The sequence below is a fragment of the Mastomys coucha genome, unplaced genomic scaffold (genome assembly GCF_008632895.1).
Source record: "Mastomys coucha isolate ucsf_1 unplaced genomic scaffold, UCSF_Mcou_1 pScaffold18, whole genome shotgun sequence".
Lineage (NCBI taxonomy): Eukaryota > Metazoa > Chordata > Mammalia > Rodentia > Muridae > Mastomys > Mastomys coucha.
The window spans coordinates 94,037,347-94,051,288 of record NW_022196900.1 but is presented as its reverse complement, the minus strand read 5'-3'; the positions used below and the strand labels follow the sequence as shown (position 1 = coordinate 94,051,288).

Below are 13,942 nucleotides of genomic sequence, written 5' to 3'. Positions count from 1 at the left end.
TCATCTGTGTTGGAAGAACATAAAACAGACAACCCAGACTTTAATGGCACTATTGACCTGCACATCATCAATCAGAAGATGGTTCAGTGGATGTGAAGCTCTTCTCGGGGTACTGAGTCCCTGTGTGTTACTGAGGTGGTGTTGGTGTTAACAGCTTCTCACCACACAGATAAACAGGAACTCAGCAACCAACAGAAGCAGAACATATTCAGCTGGGCAAGACATCCAGTTGGGGGATGGGTAAAGCCAAGTCACCTGAACCCCAGCATTAGTATCCCCAAAATAAAAACAAAGGAAGAAGGAACAAGCTCCTCATCAGATCCTGATTTCTAAATTGTCTCCACTAAAGCCTCAGGCTCCCGAGGGAAATGGTAAGATGAACCTACAGTGAAGGCACACAACAGGAGACACTTCCCACAATCTAGCAACAAAACAGGTGGACCACCAAGAACAGGGGTATGGTGGCACACAACCATAATCAGCACCTCGGAGGCTGAGGCCAGAGGACAGCAGTGACTTGGGGTCAGCTGGGGCTACATGAAGACACTATCTCAAAAAACCAAGAGGAAGCCACAGAAGCTCACAGGCATAATTCTAGCATACAGGAGCCAGAAGGAAGATGGAGGCCAGCTTGGGCTACGCACCAAGCTTCCAGGGCTAAATGCTGAAATCCTGTCTCTAAAGAGTCCATGGATTTTATAGTGAGACAAAGGGACAGATGAAGAAAAGTCACTTCTTCATGGGTGGCAGGCAGGGGAGCCAGCTATGGAGCAGCTGCAACAGGATCAGAAAAGTAAAAGAGAAACCCAAACCAAACTGTAACCAAAAAAAAAAAAAAATCAAGCTACACCACAGAGAACAGATCGACCTGACAACCACCTGGGCCCCTGGTTACAGCTTCACTGCTATCATGTTCTAGCCAAAAGCACCAACCTACCCAAGGCTTTCCTAACAGCTAAAGGCTGGAACACGGGCCAGAGAGATGGGATGGCTCAGGGGTTAAGGCACTGGCTACCAAGCCTGAGCGCTTGCCCTGTTGCCCTGCTTGGTTGGCCTGAACTTGTGGTAATTTACCTGCCTCTCGACCTCCCGAATGCTGGGAGTACAGGTTGCACACCACCATTCCCATCTGTTTTTGAATTATTTTTTTTTTGGGGGGGGGGGGGGAAGGAACACACATACCCACCCACAACTATATATATCACCACAAGGATCCCAGAAATGAACTGGAACTTGCCACGAGGCTTGGAAGCAAGTGGTCTGTTCACCTTCTGCGCCACCCTGGTGACTCTATTCTCTTACACTCTCTACAGTGAACATACAATCTACTCATAAAGTAAGTAAGTAACTTTCAAGGACCTACAAATGTACTGTCTTCGAGGGACAAGCTCCCTGATAGTTATTGAATCTTACCCCTTAACACATGTACAGATAAGCCACATTAAGTAGACTCAGCAGGCTGTATTTATGTATGAATATGCACATGCATGTGAGAGATGGAGAGAGTGTGTGAGAGTGGGGGGGTTACATGTGTAAAACAATGATTAAAGAAAAAGAGGTGGGGGCTGAAGAGATGGCTCAGCAGTTAAGAGCACTGGCTGCTCTTGTAAGAATTGAGCAAACAGGGACACCTCATAAAAATACCGAGGAGTCAGGAATGTCCATTAAGCCTAAAGACAGAGCTTCAAAAGGGTTTACTGAACAAACATCTGTGCCCAGTTCCAGAAAATGTCCCCAGTAGGGGGTGGATCTCCCCCCAACCCTTCTATGTGCAACTGGTATCTCCTCCTCACCTGGGGTACAAAGGTCAATGGAAACAAAGAACAATGAGCTCCACCAATGAGAAATAACCAACTCATGCTGTAAACCTATGTTCTGGAAGGGTATAAAAAGTGTGTGCATGGGCTGGTGAGATGGCTCAGCTGTTAAGAGCACTGACTACTCTTCCAGAGGTCCAGAGTTCAATTCCCAGCAACCACATGGTGGCTCACAACCATCTGTAATGGGGATCTGCTGCCCTCTTCTGGTGTCTGAAGACAGTGACAGTGTACTCACATACATGAAATAAATAAATAAGTAAATCTTAAAGAAAAAAGATATTCTTAAAAAAAAAAAGTGTGCCTTTGTTCCTCGGGGTCACCTTTGCCTGAATGGGGGACAACCGCAGTATACTGGATTATTAAAAACCTCTTGCTGCTGGGCCATGGTGGCACACACCTTTAATCCCAGCACTTGGGAGGCAGAGGCAGGCGGATTTCTGAGTTCTGAGTTCAAGGCCAGCCTGGTCTACAGAGTGAGTTCCAGGACAGCAAAGGCTACACAGAGAAAACCTGTCTCAGAAAAAAAAACAAAAAACAAAAAACAAAAACCAAAAAACAAAAACCAAAAAAACAAAAACCAAAAAAACAAAAACCAAAAAAACAAAAAAACTCTTGCTGATTGCATTGATCTCCATCTCTGTGTCTTTGTGAGTGGGACAACATCCTGGATGACATCCTGGACTTAAGACTCGGCTCTCGGAATCTTACACTCTCCTAGAGGTCCTGAGTTCAAGTCCCATCAACCACATGGTGGTTTTCAATTATCTGTAATGAGTTCTGATGCCCTCTCCTGGTGTGCTGCTGTACATACAGATATTCAGACAGCACTCATATACATAAGATAAATAAATCTTAATAAAAAAGGAGGTCAAGTTGAGAGGGAGTGGCAGGAACTGGAGAGGAAAACACCTTGGGATGGAAACTGTATAAACTGCAACCAAGTATGAAATTCTCAATGAATGAAGCCCAGGATGGTAGTGCACACCTTTAGTCCAGCACTCAGAAAAACACTGGCCAATCTCTGAGTTCCAGGCAAGCCAGGATGACACACGGAGACTTTGTCTCAAATGAATGTCATGTGATATGGCTGGGCAGTCCTATGGGTCTTTGAGAAAGCAGTTCTGTTGGATGGCTTGGCACTTAGGTCTCCTGTAGCTGATGTAGGCTTCCCCATTTTTTTCCATCCTCCATAACACAAGGAAGTCATGCCCACTTAACTGGCTCCAAAGCTAGCTTCAAAGAGTGGAGACAAACAGTAAGTCTGTGGTCTAAAAACTTTAGTAAAACTTTCAAAAGCCATCTAAGAGCTATGGAAGTTTGAGTAATTTGCATTGTTTGGCCTTTGAAATTCTGGCCTTTTCCTCCCTTCCCTCAGAGACCTAAGACTCATTGTGTATCCCTGGCTTGGCCTTAAACTCAGAGAGCCTCCAAACTCTGAGATCCTTCTCTCTCTGCCTCTGCATCTGGAGATTAGAGGTTCAAGCATCATATTTGTAAATTAGGTTTGGGTTTTTTTTTGTTTTGTTTTGATATTTCAAGATAGGGTTTCTCTGTGTAGCCCTGGCTACTCTGTAGTCCTAGAACTCAACTCTGTAGACCAGACTGGCCTTGAACTCAGAAATCAGCCTGCCTCTACCACCCTAGCACTGGGATTAAAGGCGTGCACCACCACTGACCAACTGTAAATTAGTTTTATTCTGTTGCCTTTAAGATAGAATCTCATGTAGCTCAGACTGGCCCGGAACTCCACAGTCATGATTCCAGATCCCCATGCTTTCACCCCAAGAGCAGGAACTATAAGCATGTGTTACCACGCTTGGCTTTAATTTCTTAGTAATTACTTTTAAGTCTCCAATCAGCAAAAAGACCATCCCCCACTCACGAGATAAAGCTGCTTTCTTTCTGGTCTACAGCACTCAAAAGGGGACTCAGGCTGACTAGAGCTTTCCAAACGGTGGTGCTCTCCTTTACATAGGCCAATGTTGCTGTACATATTTCTGTGTTGTTAGAGGGATAAATGAAGACTTTTTTCTTCCCCCCCCCCTTTTTTTTTGAGACAGAGCCTGCTAAGCCATCCTGTACACACTTCAAGCAGGTTTTTAAGCTCATTTAGAGGGAGTAATAGACTATGCTATGGAAGTAGCACTGACTTAAGGGTCCCTGTGCTGGTGAAGATCCATCTGGGTAGTTTATACACAGAGTGATGTTGTCACTAAGGTTTCATTTTGCTACTAACATTATCTGCTGGCAGCATCTGGCCTTCTAAACATGTCACAAGGCACAGAGTAAAGGTGAGCAATGTGATTATGTATAATTAAATTCTGTCACCTTAGCACAACAACAAGGCTTTGCAGGTTCATATATTCTGTCAAAGAGATGCCCAACTAAGAAGGACAGATCAGGGATGCCTTTGATGAAAGACAAAAGGTCCTACTCGTTAAATCACTCAAGAGGCAGCGTGGATTGCTGTGTTTGAGGTTAGCCTGTCTCAAAAACAAAACAAAACAGAAGGCTCAGAACTGGTATGACAAACTGGTAAGCACCAACATCAGAAAAACAAGCGCTATGGTAACAGTAGACACAGAGCACTGTAGCAGAAGCCTCACAGAGGGTTAAGTGCTGCCTCACTGGGAGTCTCTAAGAACAAGCAGAAACAGACTCATTGCAGCAGCAGACAGCAAGTACAGAAAGCTGAAGAGGCCACATCAGATAGGACAAGCCCTCCAATGAGAGGGTAGACCTACCCAGAAGCAACAACCTGATCTGCACTGCAAAGGCCCTCTAACTGCTTCTCCAAGCTTTGTGTGCATCATGTGTGTGCAGGATGCCCCTAGAGGCTGTAAGACGGCATCAGATCTCCTGCAACTGAATTACAGGAGCCTGTGAGACACCCTGTGGACACTTAAAACCAAGAGAACCCAGGTCCTGGGCAAGAACAGCCAATGGTCTTAGCCACTGAGCCAAGAATTTTCCTAGACGTGCAGTTTTGCAAAGCAGGTTTTCTAGCACTCTGAGCACAGGCTACTCTACCAAAGGTTTCTGAACATCTCCATTTACCTTTTTCATCTAAGAATCAAGATGTTACTACACACTACAGCATTAAAGCAAGAGTTTTTAGCAAAAGCTTTTGACTCCTTGGGACAATCTAGACAGAATAATTCCTCGTGGCAAATGTACAACTAAAACAGTGTTTAAAAGTGGAACCAATCCAGGCAGCAGCGGTGGCACACACCTTTAATTCCAGCACTTGGGAGGCAGAGGCAGGCGGATTTCTGAGTTCGAGGTCAGCCTGGTCTACAGAGTGAGTTCCAGGACAGCCAGGGCTACACAGAGAAACCCTGTCTCAAAAAAAAAAAAAAAAAAAATTGCTGCGGTGGAAGAATCTCAAGATCAATGTGGGCTGCACAATAAAACTTGTGTCTCACAACACAAAAAACTAAAACTCCAGTGATAGGCTGTGGCCTAGGGTTGGGGCACTTTCACAGTCCCTCAGCAGCCTGGAAGGATGAAAGTCTCTAAGGGTAGACAGACAGGCAACAATCAACCAAACAAGACACTGGCTTCACTGCACAAACTTCCTGGTATACAGTAACGACATAGGCCAGTGGTGCTTGTCTTTAATCCAAACACTGGAGAGGTAGGTGGAGCTCTGAATTTAAGGCTAGCCTGGTCCAAGTTCCAGGCAGACCAGTAAAAAGAGAAGTTCATACCAAAAGTAGCTTGTATGGATGCCTGCTGGAGAGGCAAAGGGAGAGTCACTCTAAATGCAAGAACAGTTTAAGTTGCAGTCTAAAAACCCCGTAGGCCAGCCAGACTAATCAAACCCACTAGGACTCAAACTCCAAGGAATGACCTTTACTCACCCACCCACACAAAGGGGAATCTTGAGAATTTAGTTCCATTGTTGTTAACCCAGTTGTTTTTCAAAACAGGTTCACAAACAGTCCTGGAGGCAGGGTGTGGTGGCAAGCTCTTTACTCCTTGGGAGGCAGAGGCAGGCAGATCGGAATTGGTGAATTCAAGACAAGCCTGGTCTAGATAATCAGGCCCTCTCGTCCATGCCCCACCCTAACTCACCCAAAAGAGGGAGAGGGTGGGTTGGGTTTGAGGATGCCTAGTACACAGCAACCCCTGGGTACTAACCCCAGCACTCAGCAGATACAAGACTCGGGAGGTAGAAGGCAGGAAGAACAGACATTCAAGGTCATTTTGGCCACAGAGACTAAACGAAACCCTAAAAATAATTTCTCTAAACAAAATGTATGAATGAGGGCATGGTGGTGCACACCTTCACACTCAGTACTCTGGGGGCAGAGGGAGGTGGACCTCTTGAGTTTGAGGCCCCTAGGTCTACAGCGCAAGTCCGGGGGCAGCCAAGGTTACGCAGACAAACACTGTTCTAAACAAAACAGAATATAAGGGTTTGAAATCACTGAAAGAAGACCCCAGACTCAGATAGTATGCAAAAACAATGCATTTATTCTGCAAAAACAACCAACATTCGGGGGTCAGCCATTCTTTGAAATGGTGACCGCAGATAAAGGCCACAGGCCTTCTCATAATGGAGTTCTTACAGGTATTGGTGGGTGCTAGGGGGTCACAGGTGGTAGGTGGTCTACACTCCTATGTCATGAACGATAAACCAAAAGATGAAATGGAGCTGTCCAGTGCAGATGGCCCATTCTGAGATAAGATATTTCCCCATTTTTGTGATTATCCCCAAGCTATTCTTTGGGAGAGGGGCTTATGACCTTATTCTGGATTTTATGGTCTGTTCCTGGAGCTGGTGTCTTAAGACCTAGTTTCTGGGACTTATGGTCTATTCTTGAAGTTGGTGCCTTATGGCCTTTTTTGAAATAAGGTCTTCAAAATGGAGACAAATGGGGTGGGTATATATATACACACATATATATATATATTACCCTTTCAGAAACAACAAAAAACAAACAAAAAAATAAAAAATAAAATATATGAATGGTCAACAGCAAGTAAAAAGATTTCACAAAGTCGGGCATAGTGGTACAGGCCTCCAATCCCAGCACTCTGGAGGCAGAGGCAGGAGATCTCTGAGTTTGAAGACAACCTGGTCTGGAATCCAAGTCAGCCAGGGCTTGTTATAAAAAAAAAATCCTGCCTCACGCCGGGCAGAGGTGGCACGCACATCTTTAATCCCAGCACTTGGGAGGCAGGGGCAGGTGGATTTCTGAGTTCAAGGCCAGCCTGGTCTACAGAGTGAGTTCCAGGACAGCCAGGGCTACACAGAGAAACCCTGTGTTGAAAAACCAAAAAACCAAACTAACCAAACAAAAAACAAAAACAACCCTGTCTCAAAACAAAACAAAAAAGAAAGAAGAAGAAGAAGAGGATATTCCACACTGTTAGTCATCAGGGAAATGTAATCAAAACCACAATGAAACAGACAAATATACAAATGTAAAGAAACTACAATCTTCCTGTACTTTATGTTGGGGAAAAAAATATTCCCCCAAACTGTTAAAGACTATTGCCACATGACCCAACAATTCCCTTCCCGATGCACATGTGTTCATGAGAACAATTTATTACAAGCAAAAAGAAACAATCTACAATCTATAGTCCACCAACGAAAGATGGCGCTGCACATGGTGGCAACTGTCTTTAATCCCAGCATTTAAAAGGATTTAGAGACTACTTAGTCAAACCCAGGGTTGGGGGTGGGGAGAGCTTAAGTTTTTAATCCCAGCACTTGGGAGGCAGAGGCAGGCGGATTTCTGAGTTGGAGGCCAGCCTGGTCTACAGAGTGAGTTCCAGGACAGCCAAGACTATACAAAGAAACCCTGTCTCGAAAAAGGAAAAAAAGAAAGAAAGAAAGAAAGAAAGAAAGAAAGGCTAATGTGAACCTGAAAAGATCCTCAACTCAGTTATTAGGTAAATGCAAAGCAAACAAGAAAAGGGGGCTGGGGGAGGCCTGTGTAATAGAATATTGACCTATCATCTACAGGATTCTGGATCTATATAGAGGAGGAGGCAATAAGCACAGACATGATATACTACTTCATACCCACTATGGCAGGCTGGGAGCATAGCTCATACAGCTCAGAAGTGTTTGCACATGGCTCTGGCTAGAGCTTCAGCACCAACAGAACAATGAATGGCACACGTCTATAGTCCCAGGACTCTCACACTGTTAGCACTTACTAGCTCTAAGTCCCAGGCAGGCATGGACTGCAGGGTAACACACACACCCCAGACCAGACTTTAAAAAGTAAAAAAAGGGGGCCGGGCAGTGGTGGCACACACCTCTAATCCCAGCACTTGGGAGGCAGGGGCAGGCGGATTTCTGAGTTCGAGGCCAGCCTGGTCTACAGAGTGAGTTCCAGGACAGCCAGGGCTACACAGAGAAACCCTGTCTTGAAACCCCCGCCCCCCCAAAAAAAAAAAAAGAAAAAGAAAGAAACAAAGAAAGAAAGAAAGAAAAAAGGAGACTGGAGACTGGGAGATTGTTCAATATCAAAATGGATCATTTATTTGTAAGAGTGTGAGAGAGAGAGAGAGAGAGAGAGAGAGAGTGTGTGTGTGTGTGTGTGTGTGTGTGTGTGTACTAATGCTCAGGTGCCCACAGTGTCTGGAAGAAGGCTTTGCATACTCTGGAGCTGGAGTTACAAGTGGTTGTGAACCACCTGGTGTGGGTTCTCAGAACAAATGGTACTGTGATCCTTTGAAGAGAAGCCTGAGCCCTCTTTCCTAATTAGCCATCTTTCCAGCCCCAGAGTTTTTGTTTGTTTGTTTGTTTGTTTTAATCCCCTGTTCGGGTAATTGAACAAAGGGACGCAAGCATATAAAGCAGCCACTCTCCTCCCAAGCTAATCCACCAGCACTGTAACTGTGCATGTCAAATGAGTGCCTCGGAAAAGCTGTTCAAGTTCCGTAATATACAAACTGATGCCATCCCAGAACTTCAAGGAGTCCAAATTGTCCTTATGAGCAGACACCTAGAGTTTAGATCGATGCATCTGCTTTACTTTTGAAAACTTCCTAACTTGCGTTATATCTCAAATAAGGCACAGCTCCGAGGTCAGGAACCAAGGCTTCCGCGTCTTCCAGATCGCCCTATGACGCCGGCTGAAACGGAGCTACAGAGCATGCCTAAGTCTATCAATTCGATTGAACACACGCCGGTGCAGGCTACAAGGTGGGAAAAAGGAAAACCAATCTACTCAATAAGGTAAGAACTAAAGACCAAGCAGCAGGAGCAGAATTTGCACTTTTACCCTGTAAAGTAGTGTGGAGTTAGGGTGACCAAAAGAAAATGCGTATAGATCAAAGAGAGCCAGCCAATGAGAGTTGGGGACCGATGACGTAAGTTAACCCAAGATTTTTCTAAACCTGCTCTCTGCAAAATGATACTTAAAGTGACCAGGCCTTCTCAGCGTGCAATGACAGAAGATACAATGTTGACGAAGTTCGCCGCCGGCAAGTTCCCCTTTTACAAACGAGAAGGGCACAGCTACTGCCAAGACCAACCAACCCTCCAGCATTACTTACTAAGCCCTATCTCCAAACTATCTCCACCGCCATCTTCAGGATGAGAGCCTAGCAGCCGCATCACTTCGGGGGTTGCGTAGCTGTCGGGTCGTCCAAACCGAGAGGAGATGCATTGACACCGTGCATCGCCATGTTCCGCCCCCGACCCCGCCTCGGCCACGCGAGGACCTCACCTGCACACGCCTCGGATACAGGGCTCCAGCCAGATGCGGTAGGCGGTCTCGATGTGCTCCTGCGACACCTCCTCGGGCCGCACCGTCTCCGCCCAGCGCCAGGCCGCCTTCTCCAGCTGCAGCCGCGGAGCCATGGCCTTGACCAAAGTAGCACTTGCTGAGCCTTGTGGCCTCCGGCGCCGCCTCCGTCTCTGCCCGAACGGGCACCGGCACCTGCCAGCCGAAAGAACCAAGCGCTGCCCTCAGCCAGGACACCAGTCAATCACCTGCGCGCGCCACAGCTGCCGCGCCCGCCCGCCCGCGCCCAGCCTGCACGACCAGCCGCAAAGCGCCGCCGCCGACACCCGACAGTCCCTGCGCCTGCGGACGTTGGAGGCGTACGCCCTGCCGAAGTCTGCGCATGCGTGCTCCCAGGAGTCCCTGCGCCGAAAGACCCTGTAATCCGACTGGCGGAAGAAAGCAAAGCGACTGCCTGCCCAAAGGCGACTTGCCACGTCTATTTTCCGCCATGGTGCAGGCAGCTAGCTACGCTTCAGCCTCAGTCATCCACTCTGACGAGCGGGAGCTTTGCCCTTGCTTTCCATACTTCCCCTGTAACTGTGACAAAGTCACACTATAGAGTACTCAACGCACACCATAGGGCCGCCGGGACTGTGGGTGGGACCTGTTAATAGTAGAAACCGAGTCAGCCAGAACTCCAGAGTCGGATCCCTGGAAGATGATTTAACTTGAGCCTGGGCAGGTTCCGCCTCCTTTCCCGTGCTCTCTGACGTCACGGGGCGTTAAGTGGTTTGCGGATGCTACCACGGGACTACAGGTCCCAGCGTGCACTGCGTCCGGCCACTCGCGGAGTGCGAGGTATCCTAGGATTTGTAGTCTTAGAAGTGATAGGCTCAGTCATTGAGTTGCAGATTGTGTAGAAGCGCATCCGCACGTCTGGGGCGTGTTCTTTGCTGTAGGCTATCTCCTCTCTACTCTTTGACCTCTTAATTCTTTATGGAGGGTACACCCTAGCTCCCTGCTGTGATACGATTTCCTTTTTGCAACTCCTTCTCCTTAGATCTAAAGGCTAAAAGGTATCATCGTGTTTTGTAACTGAAAACAGCTCTTACTGCTAAAGTGAGAACGACCCAGGACTTTAATGCGTAAAATCCCTGTGGGAATTTAAAGACTAAATTCCTTCCTGTTCTACTCCATCACCCCTAGTCCCCATCCCACCTGCCCACAAGTAACCTTAAACTGAAGTCAGCTAATTTACTGAAGCAAGATTTGGTCCTGTGGGTGAAGTTGACTTTTAGGTTGAAAATTAAAAACACAAAGATCTCCTTGTAATAGTGTGGTGGGTCAGGACACACACACACACCTCCTTTCCTAAAGAATTCCTAACACCAGCTGGTTGGTCGTGGCACACACCTTTAATCTCAGGAAGCAGAGGCAGATACGTCTCTGAGTTGGCCAACCTGGTCTACAGAGTGAGTGAGTTCCAAGACAGCTAGGACTACACAGAGAAACCCTGCCTCAGGGAAAAAAACAAAAACAGCCGGCTGGTGGTGGCAGGTAGATCCTCATGAGTTTAGTGAGTTTCAAAACAACATAAAAAAAAAAAAGTTAAACCAACTACCCTTGTAAGTTAGAAAAAAGTAGCATTCCAGACTGATTACACAGAAGAAAGAAAGTCCTCAGGGACAGCTGGAAGTAGTTGTCAAGCTGTGAAGGACTGGGAAGGTCAAAGGCTAGAGTGGATATTTGCATCCTCTTCAGTCTGGGTCAAAGTTAGAATAAACACAACTCTCCAGAGACTTGCTGCAAAGCCAACTGGGCACAATCCTGTCATTCCAACACATTCCAGGAGTCAGAGGCAAGAGGGTTAGGAGTTCAAGGTCATCCTTGAGTAAGTAGAAATTCTGAGGCAAATCTGCCTCCCAAGTGCTGGGATTAAAGGTTTGCGCCATTACTGCCCAGCACAATGTAAATATTCTTATCTGAGCCTATACTCTTGTCCTTCCAGCCCAAGGACTTGCCAATGTCCTTGAAGCAGCATCAAGGGCTACACACTCACACTCACACACACACACACACACATACACATAAATCAGCTGGGCTGGGGCGGGGCAAGCAGATCTCTGAGTTTGAGGTCAGTGTCATCTACAGAGTGAGTTCCAGGACAGCCAGGGCTACACAGAGAAACCCTGTCTCAAAAAAAAAAAAAAAAAAAAAAAAAAAAAAAAAGATGAATGAATAAAAAAAAGAGGGCTAGAGAGGTGGCTCAGTGTTTAAAAGCACATTCTGCTCTTCCAGAGGAGCCCTGTTCAATTTCCAGCACCCACTACCACCTGGAACTCCAGGTTCAAGGAATCCAACAGCTAGGCTTGGCCGGCACTTACAGTCACATGCATATCCCCACATACAGACACGCCACAATTTTAATTGTGGTTTTTTTTTTTTTTTTGGTTTTTTGAGACAGAGTTTCTCAGTATAGCCCTGGCTGTCCTGGCTGTCCTGGAACTCACTCTGTAGACCAGGCTGGCCTTGAACTCAGAAATCTGCCTACCTCTGCCTCCCAAGTGCTGGGATTAAAGGCATATGCCACCATGCCCGCTCTTAATTGTGTTTTTTAAATGGGTAATTTTAAATGTGTTTTTAAAAAGAGGGGGAGAGCCGGGCAGTGGTGGCAGTGGTGGCACACACCTATAATCCGAGCACTTGGGAGGCAGAGGCAGGAGGGTTTCTGAGTTCAAAGCCAGCCTGGTCTACAGAGTGAGTTCCAGGACAGCCAGGGCTATACAGAGAAACCCTGTCTCAAAAAACCAAAAAAATAAAAAATAAAAAAAAAATATTTAAGAAAAAAGAATTTGCATATATCTATATGCCTTTAAACACAGCACTTGGGAGGTAGATGCAAGTGGATTTCTGTGAGTTTGAAGCCAGCCTGGTCTGCAGAGCTAATTCCAGTAAAGACAGGGCTCAGGCAGGGCTCCACAAAGAAACCTTGTCTCAAACCCCATGCCCCCAAAAGAATGTAAGTCCTTTATTAGCCAGCAACCAAAGAGCAGGCTCATGCCACAGTCTCTTGGCACCTAAGCTCAGGGGTATAGCATTTTCAGAAGCAAAATCACAAAGACCATAACTCACATCAAAGTTAGATGAGGGCCAGAGTAACCGTGAAAGATTCATTTCTGGCAGAACATAGTAATTACTTCAGATATAACATAACAGTTATTTTTAACTTATACTTTCTTCATTTATTTTAGTTTATAATAATTATTTTGGTTAATGTATCTAGACCATGATCAAGGCCATGGAAACTTCAAGTGTTTTGCCAAGGCAGACATGACTGATGGGGGTGTAGAGACCTAAGAACTGTCTAAGCAAATATAAAATAGAGTCAGGACAAGAAGATGTCAACATAGTCATGTGATTTCCAGGACAGTCAAAGCTGCATAGACTCTGACTCTCTCGTCTCAGTCTGTCTCTGTCTGTCTCTCTTTCTTCAAAAAAAAAAAAAAAAAAAAAAAAAAAAACCTCTTGCTGTTCTTGCAGAAAACCTGGGTTCCAGAGGTCTGTCTGCAGATCCAAGGGTTCCAGCTCTCTCCTGGCCTTGGTGAGCACTAGGCATATACAGAAAAATAAAAATGCATTCCTCAGAGAGAGAGAAGGAGAAGGAGAGGAGGAAACTGTGTAGAACTGCAGCGCTGGTTTGGTTGTGCCTGGACTATACTATAAATCCCTGTCCCAGAAAGACTGTTGCAGCAATATAGGCCAGAGATAATGAAGACCAAGCCAGGGCAGTGCAAAGCCTGGGGAATAAGGAGGCTGAATTTCTACAATGAGGACAAGCTGACCACTATTGTCTCACTCTTCCAGTAACTGACTTTCTTGTGTTGTTGTTGTTGTTGTTGTTGTTGTTGTTGTTGTTGTTGTCGTCGTCGTTGTTTTCTTGACAGGGTTTCTCTGTGTAGCTCTGGCTGTTCTGGAACTTGATCTGTAGAACAGACTGGCTTTGAACTCAAAATTTCACCTGTCTCTGCCTCCAGAGTGCTGGGATCAAAGGTGTGCGCCATAGCCCGGCTTAGTAATTTACTTTCAGTTTCAGTTCCCGGGACTTCCATTTGCCTCCCTGTCCATCTTTGCTTCACTGAGCACATGATGACCCATGACTACTCTGTCCACTATGATACCATGGTGTCTCTAACATGGATAATGAAGGAGATAGAATGTCTACCAAAGATTTAGAGACCCCAGAAGGAGATTCAGAAGGGAGAGAAATGGGGAGAGCTGGAAGTGGGGCAGAGGAGAGTAAACAGTGAAGGGTTAATGGTGGAATGAAAATGAGGACGAGCATGCTCCTGATGCTCCTGGGGATGACTGCAAAGGTTTTTATTGGAGTTATGAGGGAGCGCACAGCCAGAGCCATCATCTTGCAAG

General features: G+C 46.1%; 1 protein-coding gene across 8 annotated transcripts in view; it reads right to left on the bottom strand.

The window, feature by feature from the left end:
• Usp48 (ubiquitin specific peptidase 48) overlaps positions 1–10,300 on the bottom strand; it is a 67,908-nt gene extending 57,608 nt beyond the window's left edge. For 5 of the 8 annotated variants that reach the window (XM_031379125.1, XM_031379126.1, XM_031379127.1 and 2 more), the window contains exons 1-2: positions 10,151–10,257; positions 9,518–9,730 (exon numbers count right to left, since the gene is read on the bottom strand). In XM_031379125.1, the coding sequence (XP_031234985.1) occupies positions 9,518–9,730; positions 10,151–10,155 (218 nt within the window). In that variant the 5' untranslated portion in view covers positions 10,156–10,257. Of the gene's footprint in view, positions 1–9,517; positions 9,892–10,150 lie in introns of those variants that run through there. The other 3 variants (XM_031379129.1, XM_031379131.1, XM_031379130.1) reach the window with 2 other exon arrangements.
• Between the last annotated feature and the right edge of the window lie 3,642 nt (positions 10,301–13,942).